Source organism: Thalassophryne amazonica, chromosome 6 (genome assembly GCF_902500255.1).
Source record: "Thalassophryne amazonica chromosome 6, fThaAma1.1, whole genome shotgun sequence".
In the NCBI taxonomy this organism is placed as follows: domain Eukaryota; kingdom Metazoa; phylum Chordata; class Actinopteri; order Batrachoidiformes; family Batrachoididae; genus Thalassophryne; species Thalassophryne amazonica.
The window spans coordinates 20,790,107-20,803,374 of record NC_047108.1 but is presented as its reverse complement, the minus strand read 5'-3'; the positions used below and the strand labels follow the sequence as shown (position 1 = coordinate 20,803,374).

General features: G+C 46.1%; 1 protein-coding gene across 1 annotated transcript in view; it reads right to left on the bottom strand.

Annotated features, from left to right (window-relative positions):
• itpr3 (inositol 1,4,5-trisphosphate receptor, type 3) overlaps positions 1 to 12,987 on the bottom strand; it is a 230,263-nt gene extending 217,276 nt beyond the window's left edge. Inside the window, exon 1 of the mRNA XM_034171879.1 lies at positions 12,870 to 12,987. Within this exon, the coding sequence (XP_034027770.1) occupies positions 12,870 to 12,968 (99 nt within the window). The 5' untranslated portion in view covers positions 12,969 to 12,987. The remainder of the gene's footprint in view (positions 1 to 12,869) is intronic.
• Positions 12,988 to 13,268: the final 281 nt, after the last annotated feature.

Sequence of the window (13,268 nt, the reverse complement as noted above, 5' to 3'; positions counted from 1 at the left end):
TAATCCTTTTAAGGGTTTAAAATACAAAACAGGTGTTACAGCCGGCAAGTTATTGGTCTGGATCAGGACAGCCCCTGAGGGACTACCAGAACACCATAGAAACACCTCACATAGCGTTTGTCAGGGTTACATGGGTAACTCTCAAGGTCAAGGTCGGGAAAGTACCCCGCTAGACTTAGTACTAAGAAAATATCCAGGAAAACGCACTAAGGCCAACCAATGTATGAGAAAGTGGCACAAAAGGTCACATGGGGGCAGGCAATGGCCTTTGGAGGGATCATTTGATCCGGTGATGTGTGAAGCAGTTGCGGTAGAAATACAGAAAAAAGAAATTAAAGATCAGCAGAAGAACGTAAATAACAACAAAAAACGCACTGAAGAAAAAGAAGTTTTGGCCTTGTTCAAGCAGGAAGCACAGAGGCTACAGCAGAAAAGAGAAAAAATGACAGAGGAAAGATCCAAAGACACTAAAGCCAGTGCACCGAGCTGGGAAGCAGAGCCACCCCCATATAAACGTCATGATATGGGAAAGACAGCTGGACAATTTGTATTAGGAACTCGTGAAGAGGACCAAGGCATGGATGTGGAGGGTAAATTCACACTGACACTAAAAGCTCGAGAGCCACAAGGAGACAGGTCCTCAGTCTGTCAAATGGATCATACAAGGTCTCCAAGTCCGAAAGTAAGTGGTCGCTCACCACGACCAGCAGGGGGGGCCACAAATAACAGTGACACGGAGGCAGACGAGGATAAAGAGAGAGACCTGAAGGCTCCGCCTGCACATCGAGGTCCACCGAAAACCGTCCCCTCCCACCATAAGTCAGCCGACTGGACCTTCACAGGCTATAGAGGCTCTGAAGAGTGGCACAAGAGCTTCTGTGACACACTGGATCTGGCCAGAAGAGATAATGAAGAACTAGCTGAGCAGCTTTGGCTAGCGAAGGAAAGAATACAAAGACATAGGGACGCCGAGGAAAGAAGAATATTACAACAATCGACGCCCAATCAAGGGAATCACATTATAGAGCCACCCACCCGAAAAATTTCTGGTGAGATCATCATTGAGAGTGCAAAAGAGGCCCGACTCAGGCAAAGACAACAATGTGTAGCCAAAGACATAGCGGCTTTAGAACAGAATATAACCGACTGGATGGACTGCCTGGAACCAGTCAGTCGCACTCGATCTGGAAGACAGTATGGAGCCCCCACAGAAAAAGAGGAGGACGAAGACCTCATATGCCCATTGGTGGTTAGAAATGGTCATCATGTGTATACCCCATGGAGCTGGACAGACATGGTGGGGCTGGCCAACAGGCTGCCAGAAATCACCCAAGGAGCTGGGAGATGGATAACTGCCTTAGAAGAAGGCACTGCAGGGGTAACCTTGTCTTTAGGTGACATAAAAGCCTTGCTAATGCATGTCATGGGAAAACATGACACTGAAGAATTAGCAGGAAAGGTTGGACTAACACAAATGATGGGCACTAATCAACATGATGAAGTCCCCTTTAATCGCTATAGAAACTCCATGTGGGAAGGACTGAGAAGAAAGTACCCTGAGGTCTTGGATCCCTCTAAATTGGATGATGAGGAGTGGACACCTGAAGAGTGCCCAAAGAAGTTCCTGCACCGATTCCAGAAAAGATGGGCGGAGGAAACAGGAAATGCATGGAACCATTCTCCAGCAACTGGAATCCTGTTTAAAATAACTGTAAAAAAGGTTCTACCAGATGAGGTTCAGAAAGCCCTAGATGGAGTCGTGGGACTATCAAAAATGAATTGGGCTTTATACTCTGAGCATATTTGTCACCATCTTGAAATCTACAAGAAAGAAAAACAAAAAGAAGAAGATGCAGCAAAATCCCTGACGAAAAAATTGGTGCAGATGCAGTTGGGAGAGCTAACCAAAGTCAAGAAAGAAAAAACAAAGACCCAGGCACCAATGATGACCCCTGTTCCTTCTGAGCCGGCAAGCACGGGCCTTACGGCAAACACTGCTGCCACCATACAGGCACCTGTGGTAACAGCCACACAGAGCCCCCAGGGAGCAGCAGGGAGCACTGCTGCAGGAGAAGTCTCGACACCAGTGGAGCATCACTATCACTACCATAGCACTGGCACACCCGGAAATGGACCCACCTACAGTCATGGGTGGAGAGGAGAGTCACGGAACTTTCCAGGTCAAAGAGGAGGGTGGCGAAGAGGATCTCGCCAATCTTCATTTGGAAGCAGATTCCAGAACTCAGCTCCCAGGAACAGTCAAGCGGGACCGCCTATGGGACCAACACCCCCAATAGGGGATCAACCCTCTAATGAGTGTTGGAGCTGTGGACAACCTGGACATCGAATGAGAAATTGTCCGGCCCGACCTTGGGTTGGACCCTCTGCCTATTGGCAATAGGGGGGCCTAGAGAAGACAGAGGGGGAAACGGTGGCATTGGCTATTTCTATGATACCTAAGGAAGAGCCAACCGTCACCGTTAATATACAAAACAGAGATTTCCCTTTCATGGTGGATACAGGGGCAACATACTCTTGCATAGGGAAAATGGGCGCTCATCTCCCCCTCTCTGGGTCTGTAATTAAGACCATCGGCTTCTCTGGGAAAACTCAAATAATACCTTTTACACGCCCACTTCCTGTAACGATTGCAGGAAAAACAATTGAAGCACCCTGTTATACTCACAAAATACACCTGTGAATTTGCTGGGAAGAGACATTTTATGTAAGCTACAAACCCAGATAGTGTGTACCCATCAAGGACTGCAAATACACTTTCCTGACGAAGCACTCGCCAACATTATGGTGCTTATGGACATGGAAAACAAGGTCCAACCTGTGCAACCCATGGTATACTGGCTGAAGTTACAACCAGAAAATTCAAATCTTCAACTGGAATGGGAAAAATGGAAGCTCTGGGCAGAACAACACTATGAAGCAGTATATACACCTAGTTTACCTTTACATGTCACCCTGATGTTCGATGCCAAACAAGAACAAACTGACTATGCATGCTGCTGGGGTGTATTGATGAATCAACGGCTGTTTCACATAACCACCACAGAAATTTATTTAGGCCCCCAAGGGGCCGCAGCTTCTGTCAAGCTAACTTCAGCTGAACAACAATGGTATCAAGTGCCGAATGCCACGCCTCATGTGACCCTTTTAGTCAGAAAAGTACGAATCCCATGACCTAGGTCCAATGGTAAAGACAGCCTCAGAAGTTGAAGAATGGCAAAACATGGAAAGTCCACAAGTACATCTGTCAAAAGACCAGCAGTTTATACGAATTAATTTAAAAGTAAATGATGAGGCTATAGCTCAAAAAGTGGAGCTCAATCCTAGACCAGAGGGACAGATGGTGTTATCGGCCCAACAAGAGAAATTGTTAGAGCAAATACCACCAGTGGTGTGGTCCAAAAGCAAAACAGATGTAGGACTAGTAAAAACAGCCTTACCAGTAAAAATAAAAGTAAAACCGGGAGCAAAACTGCCTCACCAAAGGCAGTATCCATTAAAACCTCAGGCTATTGAAGGCATAAAACCAGTAATTAAGGGACTAATGGCAGCTGGAGTTTTAATAAAAACTGCAAGCCCATGCAATACTCCTATCTATCCTATCCCTAAAAACAATACCAAAGAGTATCGGCTGGTACATGATCTGCGTCCTATCAATGCAATAATAGAAATGGATGCACCTATAGTACCTGATCCGCATACTATACTATCAAGCATCCCTGCTGGAGCAAAATGGTACACAGTAATCGATCTGTGTTCAGCCTATTTCAGTGTGCCTGTGCACCCAGACTCACAACATTTGTTTGCATTCACATTTCTGGGACAACAGCTAACGTATACACGGCTACTTCAGGGACTGAACCTGTCCACAGCCATCTTTAACAAAGTCCTGGCTGAAGATTTACAACACCTTGACATACCCAGTACATTGGTGCAATATATGGATGATCTCCTTATTGCATCAGAGACTCAAGAACAGTGTGAAAAAGATTCATTAATTGTATTGCATGCATTGGCAGATGGAGGTCATAAAGTAAGTAAGGACAAATTGCAGTTCTGCAAACAACAAGTAGAATACTTGGGAAGACAGTTGTGTGGGACCACGCGATGTATAGCCCCAAGCCAAGTGGAGGCTATAATCAAGGCTCCCAAACCCCAAACAGTGGGACAGATGCTTTCATTCCTTGGGATGGCAGGGTACAGTCGGCCGTGGATTTGTGATTATGCTATAAAAACTGCACCTTTGCGTGCCATGATTAGAGCAGTGGGGCAAACGAGCAATGCAGCTCTCCTCGTCTGGACAGATCAGGCAACGGGAGCTTTTGAGGCCCTAAAAACAGACATGCAATCTGCTCCCGCGTTAGGTAACCCAGATTATGGGAAACCTTTCCATTTGTATGTTACTGAAAAAGCTGGATATGCTTGTGCTGTACTAATGCAGGAAACAAATGAAGGAAAACAACCATTGGCCTATTATAGTACAAAGCTTGACAACATTGAAACAGGATTGCCACCATGCTATCAGGGTCTAGCAGCAGCTGCCTTTGCATTTCAAAAAGCATCATCCATAATCATGGGACATGCAGTAACGTTGTACACGTCGCATCAGTTACATGCCCTGCTAACCAGTCAACGTTTTGTCTTAACACAAGCTAGACGCACTGGATATGAAGTTGTGTTGTCCGCTCCAGAAATAACAATACAACGTTGTCACACGGTGAATCCCGCCACCAAATTGACCACACCGTTAGATGGTACTCCACATAACTGTGTGGCAGAGACAGAGAAATTTTTGAGAGCCAGAGAACATTTGTATAATCACGCCATAGATGCAGATCTAACCCTGTTTGTGGATGGCTCATGCTTTCGGGATGCCGCAGGATTGCATGCAGGTATGGGAATTGTTAGATTAAACACGGATGGCGAGACCTTTGAATTACTGGAGTCCCAAGGAATTGATCAGCCTTGTTCAGCCCAACTGGCAGAAATCAAAGCCTTAACTATGGCTTGCCAGATAGCTAAAGATCAACGTGTTAATATCTACACAGACTCAGCCTACGCTTATGGCGTATGTCACGTACATGCAAACATTTGGAAACAAAGGGGATTCCTGAGAGCAGATGGCACCCCTGTCACTCATGGAGAAGCAATTTCCCAACTGTTACAAGCTCTCCAATTACCGTCTGAGGTAGCCATCATTAAATGTGCAGGTCATCAAAAGAATAATAACATCATAGCTCAAGGTAACAACCTAGCAGATGACGCAGCTCGCAAAGGAGCACAAGGGGAAAATATGTTTCCCCTGCTAACCATCCAAGATTGTGCCCCACTGGTTTCACTTGACGCACTGATAGTGGCTCAAAGTAGGGCCAGTGGAGAAGAAAAACGAATGTGGGTTAAACGAGGCGCTATTGAGACACGCAGTCAGGGGCCAGCGGACAAGCTGTGGCGCAGTAGTCATGGACATTTTGTGTTACCCACCAATTTATTACGACATGCAATCATTTGGGCCCACGGACCCGATCATTGTTCGCGAGTCCAAATTATGAACAAACTAAAAGCTGTCTGGTGGTCACCATATATGGCAGCTACAGTGGACCGGTTGTTGAATGAGTGTGAGGTATGTGCACAGTACAATGTCCGGAAATCATTCACAGCCCCTTTAGCCCACATTCCGGTCCCTGATGGGCCATTCAGACATCTTATGATGGATTTCATAGACATGGGAGCTGAAAATCGAGTTAAACAAATGAGATATGTTTTGGTAGTGATATGCAGATTCAGCCGATGGATTGAGGCAGTAGCCTCTGCAAATCAAGACCATAAAACGGTAGCCAAATTCTTGTGCCGAGATGTCTTTCCAAGATTTGGCATTCCAGATACTATCTCCTCTGACAACGGTAGGGCTTTTGTAGCCAAGGTTACACAAGAAACATTCAAACAATTGGGTATCAAACAGAAGTTTGGGTGTGTTTATCACCCCCAATCAAATGGGGCGGTGGAACGGGCTAATGGCATTTTAAAGAACAAACTAGCAAAAATCATAGCAGACAGCAATGGCAAACTAACCTGGCTGGATGCGTTGCCGCTTGCTTTATTGTCAATGCGCTCACAAACTAACCGACTAACCCATTTGACACCATCTGAAGCTCTTACAGGTCGGCCGATGCCTATTCCATACCTGAGAGGACCCTACGAAGGACCATCGCTGGAGCAGCTACAAGACGAATGGCATAATTATCTGAGACAGTTAACCCAAATACACAAAACTATCTTTTTGCAGGTCAAAGGCGCTACAGAAGACAGAGAAGCAGAGATTCCACTCGAAAATCAGAGCATCCAGCCTGGTGATCTGGTTTACGTCAAAGTGTTCAAAAAGAAGTGGGACAGGCCCCGCCGAGAAGGTCCTTTTAAAGTTATTCTTGCCTCACGTACAGCAGTCAAAGTAGACGGTAAGGACACTTGGTTTCATTTAAACCACTGCTGTAGGGTTGGTGGCCCAGCGCCCCTGCGGCCTCGGCAAGCTCGTCTTGGCAGAGCCGCCGGGCCAAGGGGGGAAGCAAGAAAAGCCAGAGACCCTACAGCAGCACCGAAGGACGGCCACGCCTCCCTGCAGCCAGAAGAAGCACCGAGGAAAGGCCACGCCTCCCTGCAGCCAGGCGAACACCGGCCAAGGCGCTCACAGAGACTGATTGAACAAAGGCGACGCACAGCTTCAGAGAGTAGTGGATCCCTGCCAGATAGAGCAGCGACAGACTCAGATGCAGACTCAGAAACAACTGGATGGGATCCCAGTACAGACCTAGCCCGCACACAAGGGTTGAAGACCAATTTAATTTACCAATGGTTGAAATTTTCGGCTAGGCAGATCAGTGAAAAGCCTTGCATAGCCTGTCACCGGAAAGGTGTGATACCTCAGGCTAAACCCCTACCTGATATCAACAACTGTTATAGGAGCCCCCAACATAACTCAGACCAAGCAGAGTGCTATACACAATGTGTTATGAAAATGGCAGTAGGTGATGAAAAATATGCTGCCGACAGTAAACTTTGTCCAGTGCCCCTAAATACAGAAGGAACCGTTCCACCTATGATTAAAATAGAGAAAGGGATGATACACCCATTCTGTATAGCTAAAGGCTTAGTAGCACAATACATAAGCGATTGGCAGGTAGGGACGACCCAGTCAAAACACCACATACAGTGTATGCAAAAGCAGCAAGAATACAAACCGGCCAAAACAGCATGGAACATTACCGTCTGTCACACCCTGCCAGCAGCAGGCATACAGTGTGAACAAATAGTACCGGCCACAGGGGGGTCTGTAATTGGATTGAATCTCACCCATGCTTCATGGGTATCTACTCCAAATTTAGCTAAGGGAATGGTACCCTTAGCTGACATCTTTTGGATATGCGGACAAAGAAGGAAACTCCTGTCATCGCTGTCCCCTAATTGGAAAGGCCTTTGTGCTCCTGTGATGCTCACAGGAGCTATAACAGTAATTGAAATGCCAAATTCAATACAACCCATGCCACAGAAACTTCGTAAGAAAAGAGGAATAATGACACTTAAAACAGACTACAACGTCACAGTAAGAAACGGGATACCAGAAGGGATACCCCGACAGTTAGAAGCCATAGACAGTAGCAGAGTTAAAGCAGATGAAGACGCGGATAAATGGGGATGGGCATTGGCGCTGTTCGGGGTTACTCCAAAAATCCGTTCTAGGTTCCAGGAGGTGCAGTGGATTAATTACTTGTGGTATAATCAGCAAAGATATTTGAATTGGACATTGGCAGCAGTAGGAGCCTTAACCGAACAACTGCACGCCACCTCGCTAATGACAATGCAAAATAGATTAGCTATCGAGATGATGATGGCTGATGAACAAGGAGTTTGTATTATGATCAAAGCCACCGAATGTTGCACAGCTATTCCCATGCGTACAGGGGAAGACGGAAATTTGACAGAGCTCTTAATCACACTTGAAGAGATGCAACAGGAACTGTTAAGTAACTCCATAGGAGGGAGAAATGAAACTGACGATTCTGGATACATTGTAGGGAATGGAATGAATATTGGCCCACTATTTTCACTGTTTGGGACTCTAAGGAGAGGGTGGATATCATGGAAAGACTGGTTATACCAGATAGGTGTAGTCTTGGCACTAACAGGGGTGGCGGTCTTGCTGGTAATATGTTGTGGTATTCCCTTGATAAAATTTCTGGTCAATAAATTGATTTCATCCACAGTAGGACAGCTCCCACTGTTAGCCATCCGAGCCCTGGAAGAAAGCACAAACGAAACAGACAGAGAACCAGAATATATGGAAATGGATGAAATACCAATTATCCTCCCCGACAGCCCCCAGCTACCTAATATTGTGGCGTACACCCCAGATAGGGAGGACTGGGATGGACCGTGCTTGGTGATATTGTAGACGAGGAAGAAGACATGCACGCACATTTACATTCACACACATGCACCCACAAAAATGAGGGATAGGATAGACAATATCTGAAAGAATGACATGGAACTGTAATAATGAACGTATATGTATATTACTAGGACACAGGAGTATGGCTGAGAGACCAGACTCCCCTGATCAGGGACCTATGCCTGATCTGCCTCTATCAAGTCTGATTGGACTCTCAGAACTGTTTGGAGAAGAGGATATACAGGAGGGATGGTCGAGCCATGATTGGTCGCCACAGCCGCCATCCATCCAGCAGCTAAACCAGTTGGCAACAGAAGGATCTTCATCGTTCCAGCACCTGGCGATGACGGCTTCACAGAATCTGCCTGCAGCAAGAGTCGGCCCAAGGACTCCACCATCACCTGAAGGACCCTTTGGACTCAGGAACACACCCCTTCCGCAGATGCCATGGAGACAGTCACATGTGCCAGTGGCAACGATACCCTCCAGGGGAGGCAGCCAAGGTCGGCCATATGCAGCAACTGCCCGAGTGCATCCTAGACCCAATTCACTGCTAGGACCTGTCCCCAGCTTTCCACCCCCAAGGCAGGAGAGATATTCCGATCAGCCCAGTACCTCTGGAGGAGGATCAGCAGGGGTGGACCTTAGTCGAACTCACCCACCAGGACAGAGGGGAGCTTTGTACAGGCTGCTAAATGCCCAGAGTGTCCCAACCACTTGCCTGTGCGACATCAACAATACTCCCCCCACACACAAAATGCCTTCCCCCTTGTACTTCCTGTCCCCTGGACTGCACAACCTTAATCTGGTCATGGTCACCCCACTGGACATGGCAATCTTGGTTCGAGAGCTTCGTCTTCCACAAGAGTCTGTTCCAAAAACCTTGGAGCAGCTCCTGCCCCTCACAAATCACATTCCCCATGGGCTATTTGAGGAAATCATGCCACAACTGAGTCAGACAGCTGCATACCTGTTAAGGATACACTGTGACAATGCCAACATCTCTTGTGCTCAGCAGGGCCTCCATACTCAACTGTGTGGTCTTCAGTCTAGTATGGACATGCTAGCCAGCATGATGGAGCATATGGAAAGGGAACAGCTAGGGCTGGCCACCACCACCCTGAATGTGGGCAAGAATTCTCTGGGGGCCCTGTACAACCTGGCCAAGCAGCACAAGGAGCTGGAAAGATCCATCAGAGAACTGCGCGACTGTCTGAAAGCCAGAATTCCTGATCCTTCCCCCACTACCCCTGAAAGGCCAACCTCCCCATATTCCCCAACTTCTCCCAAAACTTCAGACGCTGAGTAAATGCTGAGGAGCGCGGACTGACGTAATGGCACTGAACACGGACTATGTCTTGGTTCTTGAGTTTGAATTGCGGACTGGTTTCAGAAATCTGAGTGTAAATAAAAACAAAGAAGGATATATGTTAGTAACGAAGGTCGGGTAAATGTCTGTCCTTACCATCATCTGCGTAACACAGATAAAGCTAAATGCGTACACATAGATATCACACTGCAAAGTTATAAAAAGGGGACCCTTACACGGCGTGTTTGTAGATTTAGTAGTAAAGATGCACCATAGGGACCCCTTTTTCTTAAATTATAGCATGCCTCAAGAGACATGCATCGCCTAAATTTGGCGTCTGGCCAAAAAGGGCATTAGAAAACAAGCTGAAAAAGAAGAAAAACAAAGTGGAGAATGTTGAGAAATGGCCTATAATGAAAACCATTATATGATTGACTAAGGCAAATGACTTAAGGACGGACATGAAGGGAAACCATTTATGGTGTTTATCATTTAACTAGACATAGCTGCGCTAACCTTAGAATAGTTTCTTGATTGGTTGACTAAATAGTGGTAACGTAGGGGTTATTTGATGCATTTAAATAATAAATGTGTGACACTTTAACAAAATAATATGTAGAACCAAGTATAATGGGTTGGAGCCTCTGGTTGAGTGAGACAATAGATGCCAGAAGATGATTGGTTGCACTGATGTCAATGTAAAGCCTTTACTTTGCCATGATTAAGAGGTTGCTGTAACTTGTTTTATGTGGCCATTTTAAGTGCCTTGAATTACACCAAAAATCAATGTTTGAATGTCACCTTGCGTTGATATAATCCAGCTAATTGATCACCTTGTGCCTTAGTATGTAGGTTCACCTGCACTTCAATATATTTACCGTGTGAAGTATCACTTATATTCATATCCGCACCAGAGTTATCAGTAATTCGAGTGATGTGTTTTTCTTTTTTATTGCAATGCACAAATGAGGATGTCTTGTCAGTAAACAACCCAAGAGTATAGTTGATGTAATGGGACTCTTTCGAGTCCCAGAGGAGGGACTGTAGAAGAATTTTTAGGTCCTTATTTGAACTATGATGAACTATCAAGTGTCCTGATCCGAACTGTATGTCCTCTGGTTGAACTAGCAGGTGTTCAACCCAAAAAAAGGGCTCTATTAGTCATTCAGTCTGTCAGGGGCTTTCCAAGGCCTTTTAGGTGCTTTCCCGCAGGCCACGTGCGAGGGGCCTCGGGCCAGCTGCACCTGTGGCTGAGGCCACGTGCGGGGGGCCTCAGGCCAGCTGCACCTGTGGCTGAGGCCACATGCGGGGGGCCTCAGGCCAGCTGCACCTGTGGCTGAGGCCACGTGCGGGGGGCCTCAGGCCAGCTGCACCTGTGGCTGAGGCCACGTGCGGGGGGCCTCAGGCCAGCTGCACCTGTGGCTGAAGGTCTTTTAAAAAAATCAGTTGTAAATCCTTCACGTTTTAATGGGAGCGTTTGTCACATTGAAATAATGGCCTAACACCTGCTTAGGGTTCACTAGAGGACGCTTCCAATAGAAAACCATGTCTTGGGAATGAAATAAATAAAAAAGTCGAAGGAGGAGCGATGCCCGCGGGTCTCCAATAAATAGATGAGCGCAGTTGTCACATATTCAGTCTCTCTAGAGGACTCAGTTTGTCTAAGCTCTGTGTCGAAGGCTTAAATAAACTTAAAAACTCTGTGCATTTTATCTTGCTTAAGGCTGAATTATTCTAAAGTGTTGTGTCCTTTTCTAGCATATCACTTGCAATTAGTTTGTGTTATCTAAAAGACGACATCCCGAGAAGACTAAAGACGAACCACGACACGGGCTAGCTCCGTTGTTGGCATGAAGCTGGACTCTCTGGTGACGGTGGCAGAGAAGAGAACACTGGACAAACTGCAGGACATTATGGACGATGCCAGTCACCCTTTGCACACCGTCATCAGCGACCAGGGGCGCCTCTTCAGCCACAGACTGCTCCTTCCCAAGTGCAGGACCAACAGACTGAAAACTCTTTTGTCCCTCAGGGCATCAGACTGGACAACTCCTCACTCAAGGGTGGGGGAGAGAACAGGAATACAGAGGACGGACAGGAGAGGAACAGTAGTAACCAGTAAACCAGTATTAATACAGTAACATGCTTTTGGAGGGCTTTTTGTCATTGCGAGCGACAGGATGGATGGAGGGACTCAGAAAAATGCATACCGCAGGACAACAGCATGTTATTTGCATTATTATCACTTTTTACTGAGATACACAACACATATCGTGTACATAAAAAGTTGGCTCACTTAACTTCTGCCCTGTCGCCTGGCGTGCGCGCTGCTGTTCAAATTCAGCAGTGCGTCCTCATCAAGCTGGCTGCTTTAGCTGCTGTTCACTGTCGTACTATCCATGAGAAAATCATCCGGAATATCCATATTGGGACCAAAACACACTTCTCGCCTTTTCATCTTTTCCTCTGCGGACAGCTTTTTTTTTCCCCCTCTGCAGACAGTTCTTGGGCTGCGCGCGCTATGACGTCATTTGTTTACGCACAGCGGGCGGATATAGCTAGATACCGTCGACGTAAATCTATGATACCGGCCCAGCAACACCCCGGTAAAGTGATAATAATGATCAGTATGTCTGTTATTTATATATGTGTGTTTTATATTTATATTTGTATTTTTTTTTTACTTTCACTTTTGATACCATGTGTGCTATTCAATGCTGGTGGAAACTCATTTTTCCTGAGGGAGTCTTCCCAAGGGATCAATAAAGCTTTATCTAATCTAAAACAGTCTCTCACTAATTTGAGTTATTGTTCTAGGCTAGTATAACAGTCTCTCTTGAATTTGAGTCTTTCTTCTAGGCTCATCCAAATGTCTCTCTTTAATTTAAGTCACTGTTAGAGGACAGTTCAACAGTCTCTCTCTCTAATGTGAGTCATTGTTCTAGGCTAGTCCAACAGTCTTTCTTAAACTTGAGCCATTGTTCTAGGCTCGGACCACAGTCATCTTTGGTTTGACTCTTTGTTCAAGGCTCTTCCAACAGCCTCTGTTTAATGTGAGTCTTTGTTCTAGGCCAGTCTGATGTGTGTTAGTGTCTTTGTTACCTGTAGTTTCTGCAGCAGCACCATGTCAGCGATTTTGTCTTTCTCATGTTTGGCCTGTTTGGCTTTCCAGAACTGTTTCTGAGCTGAGTACCGGTTCATGGGACACACCTTGAACAGGCAGTCTGAGTCAAGACAGAGACAAACACAGTAAGTTATTCCACACAAAACTACTCAGTGCCTAGAAAACATAGCCTGCGATTATCAAGGCACCAAGAGTCTGAGGTATAATGGAGTCAGTCATTCAGTCACACAGTCAGTGATTCAAACAGTGAGTGAGTCAATTACTGAGTGAATGAGAGTCAGTTACACAGTCAGTGAGTCAAACAGTGAGTGAGTCATGCAATTAGATAGTGAGCAAGTCAGCTGAGAGCAAGCCAGTAACTCAGTCAAACAGTCAAT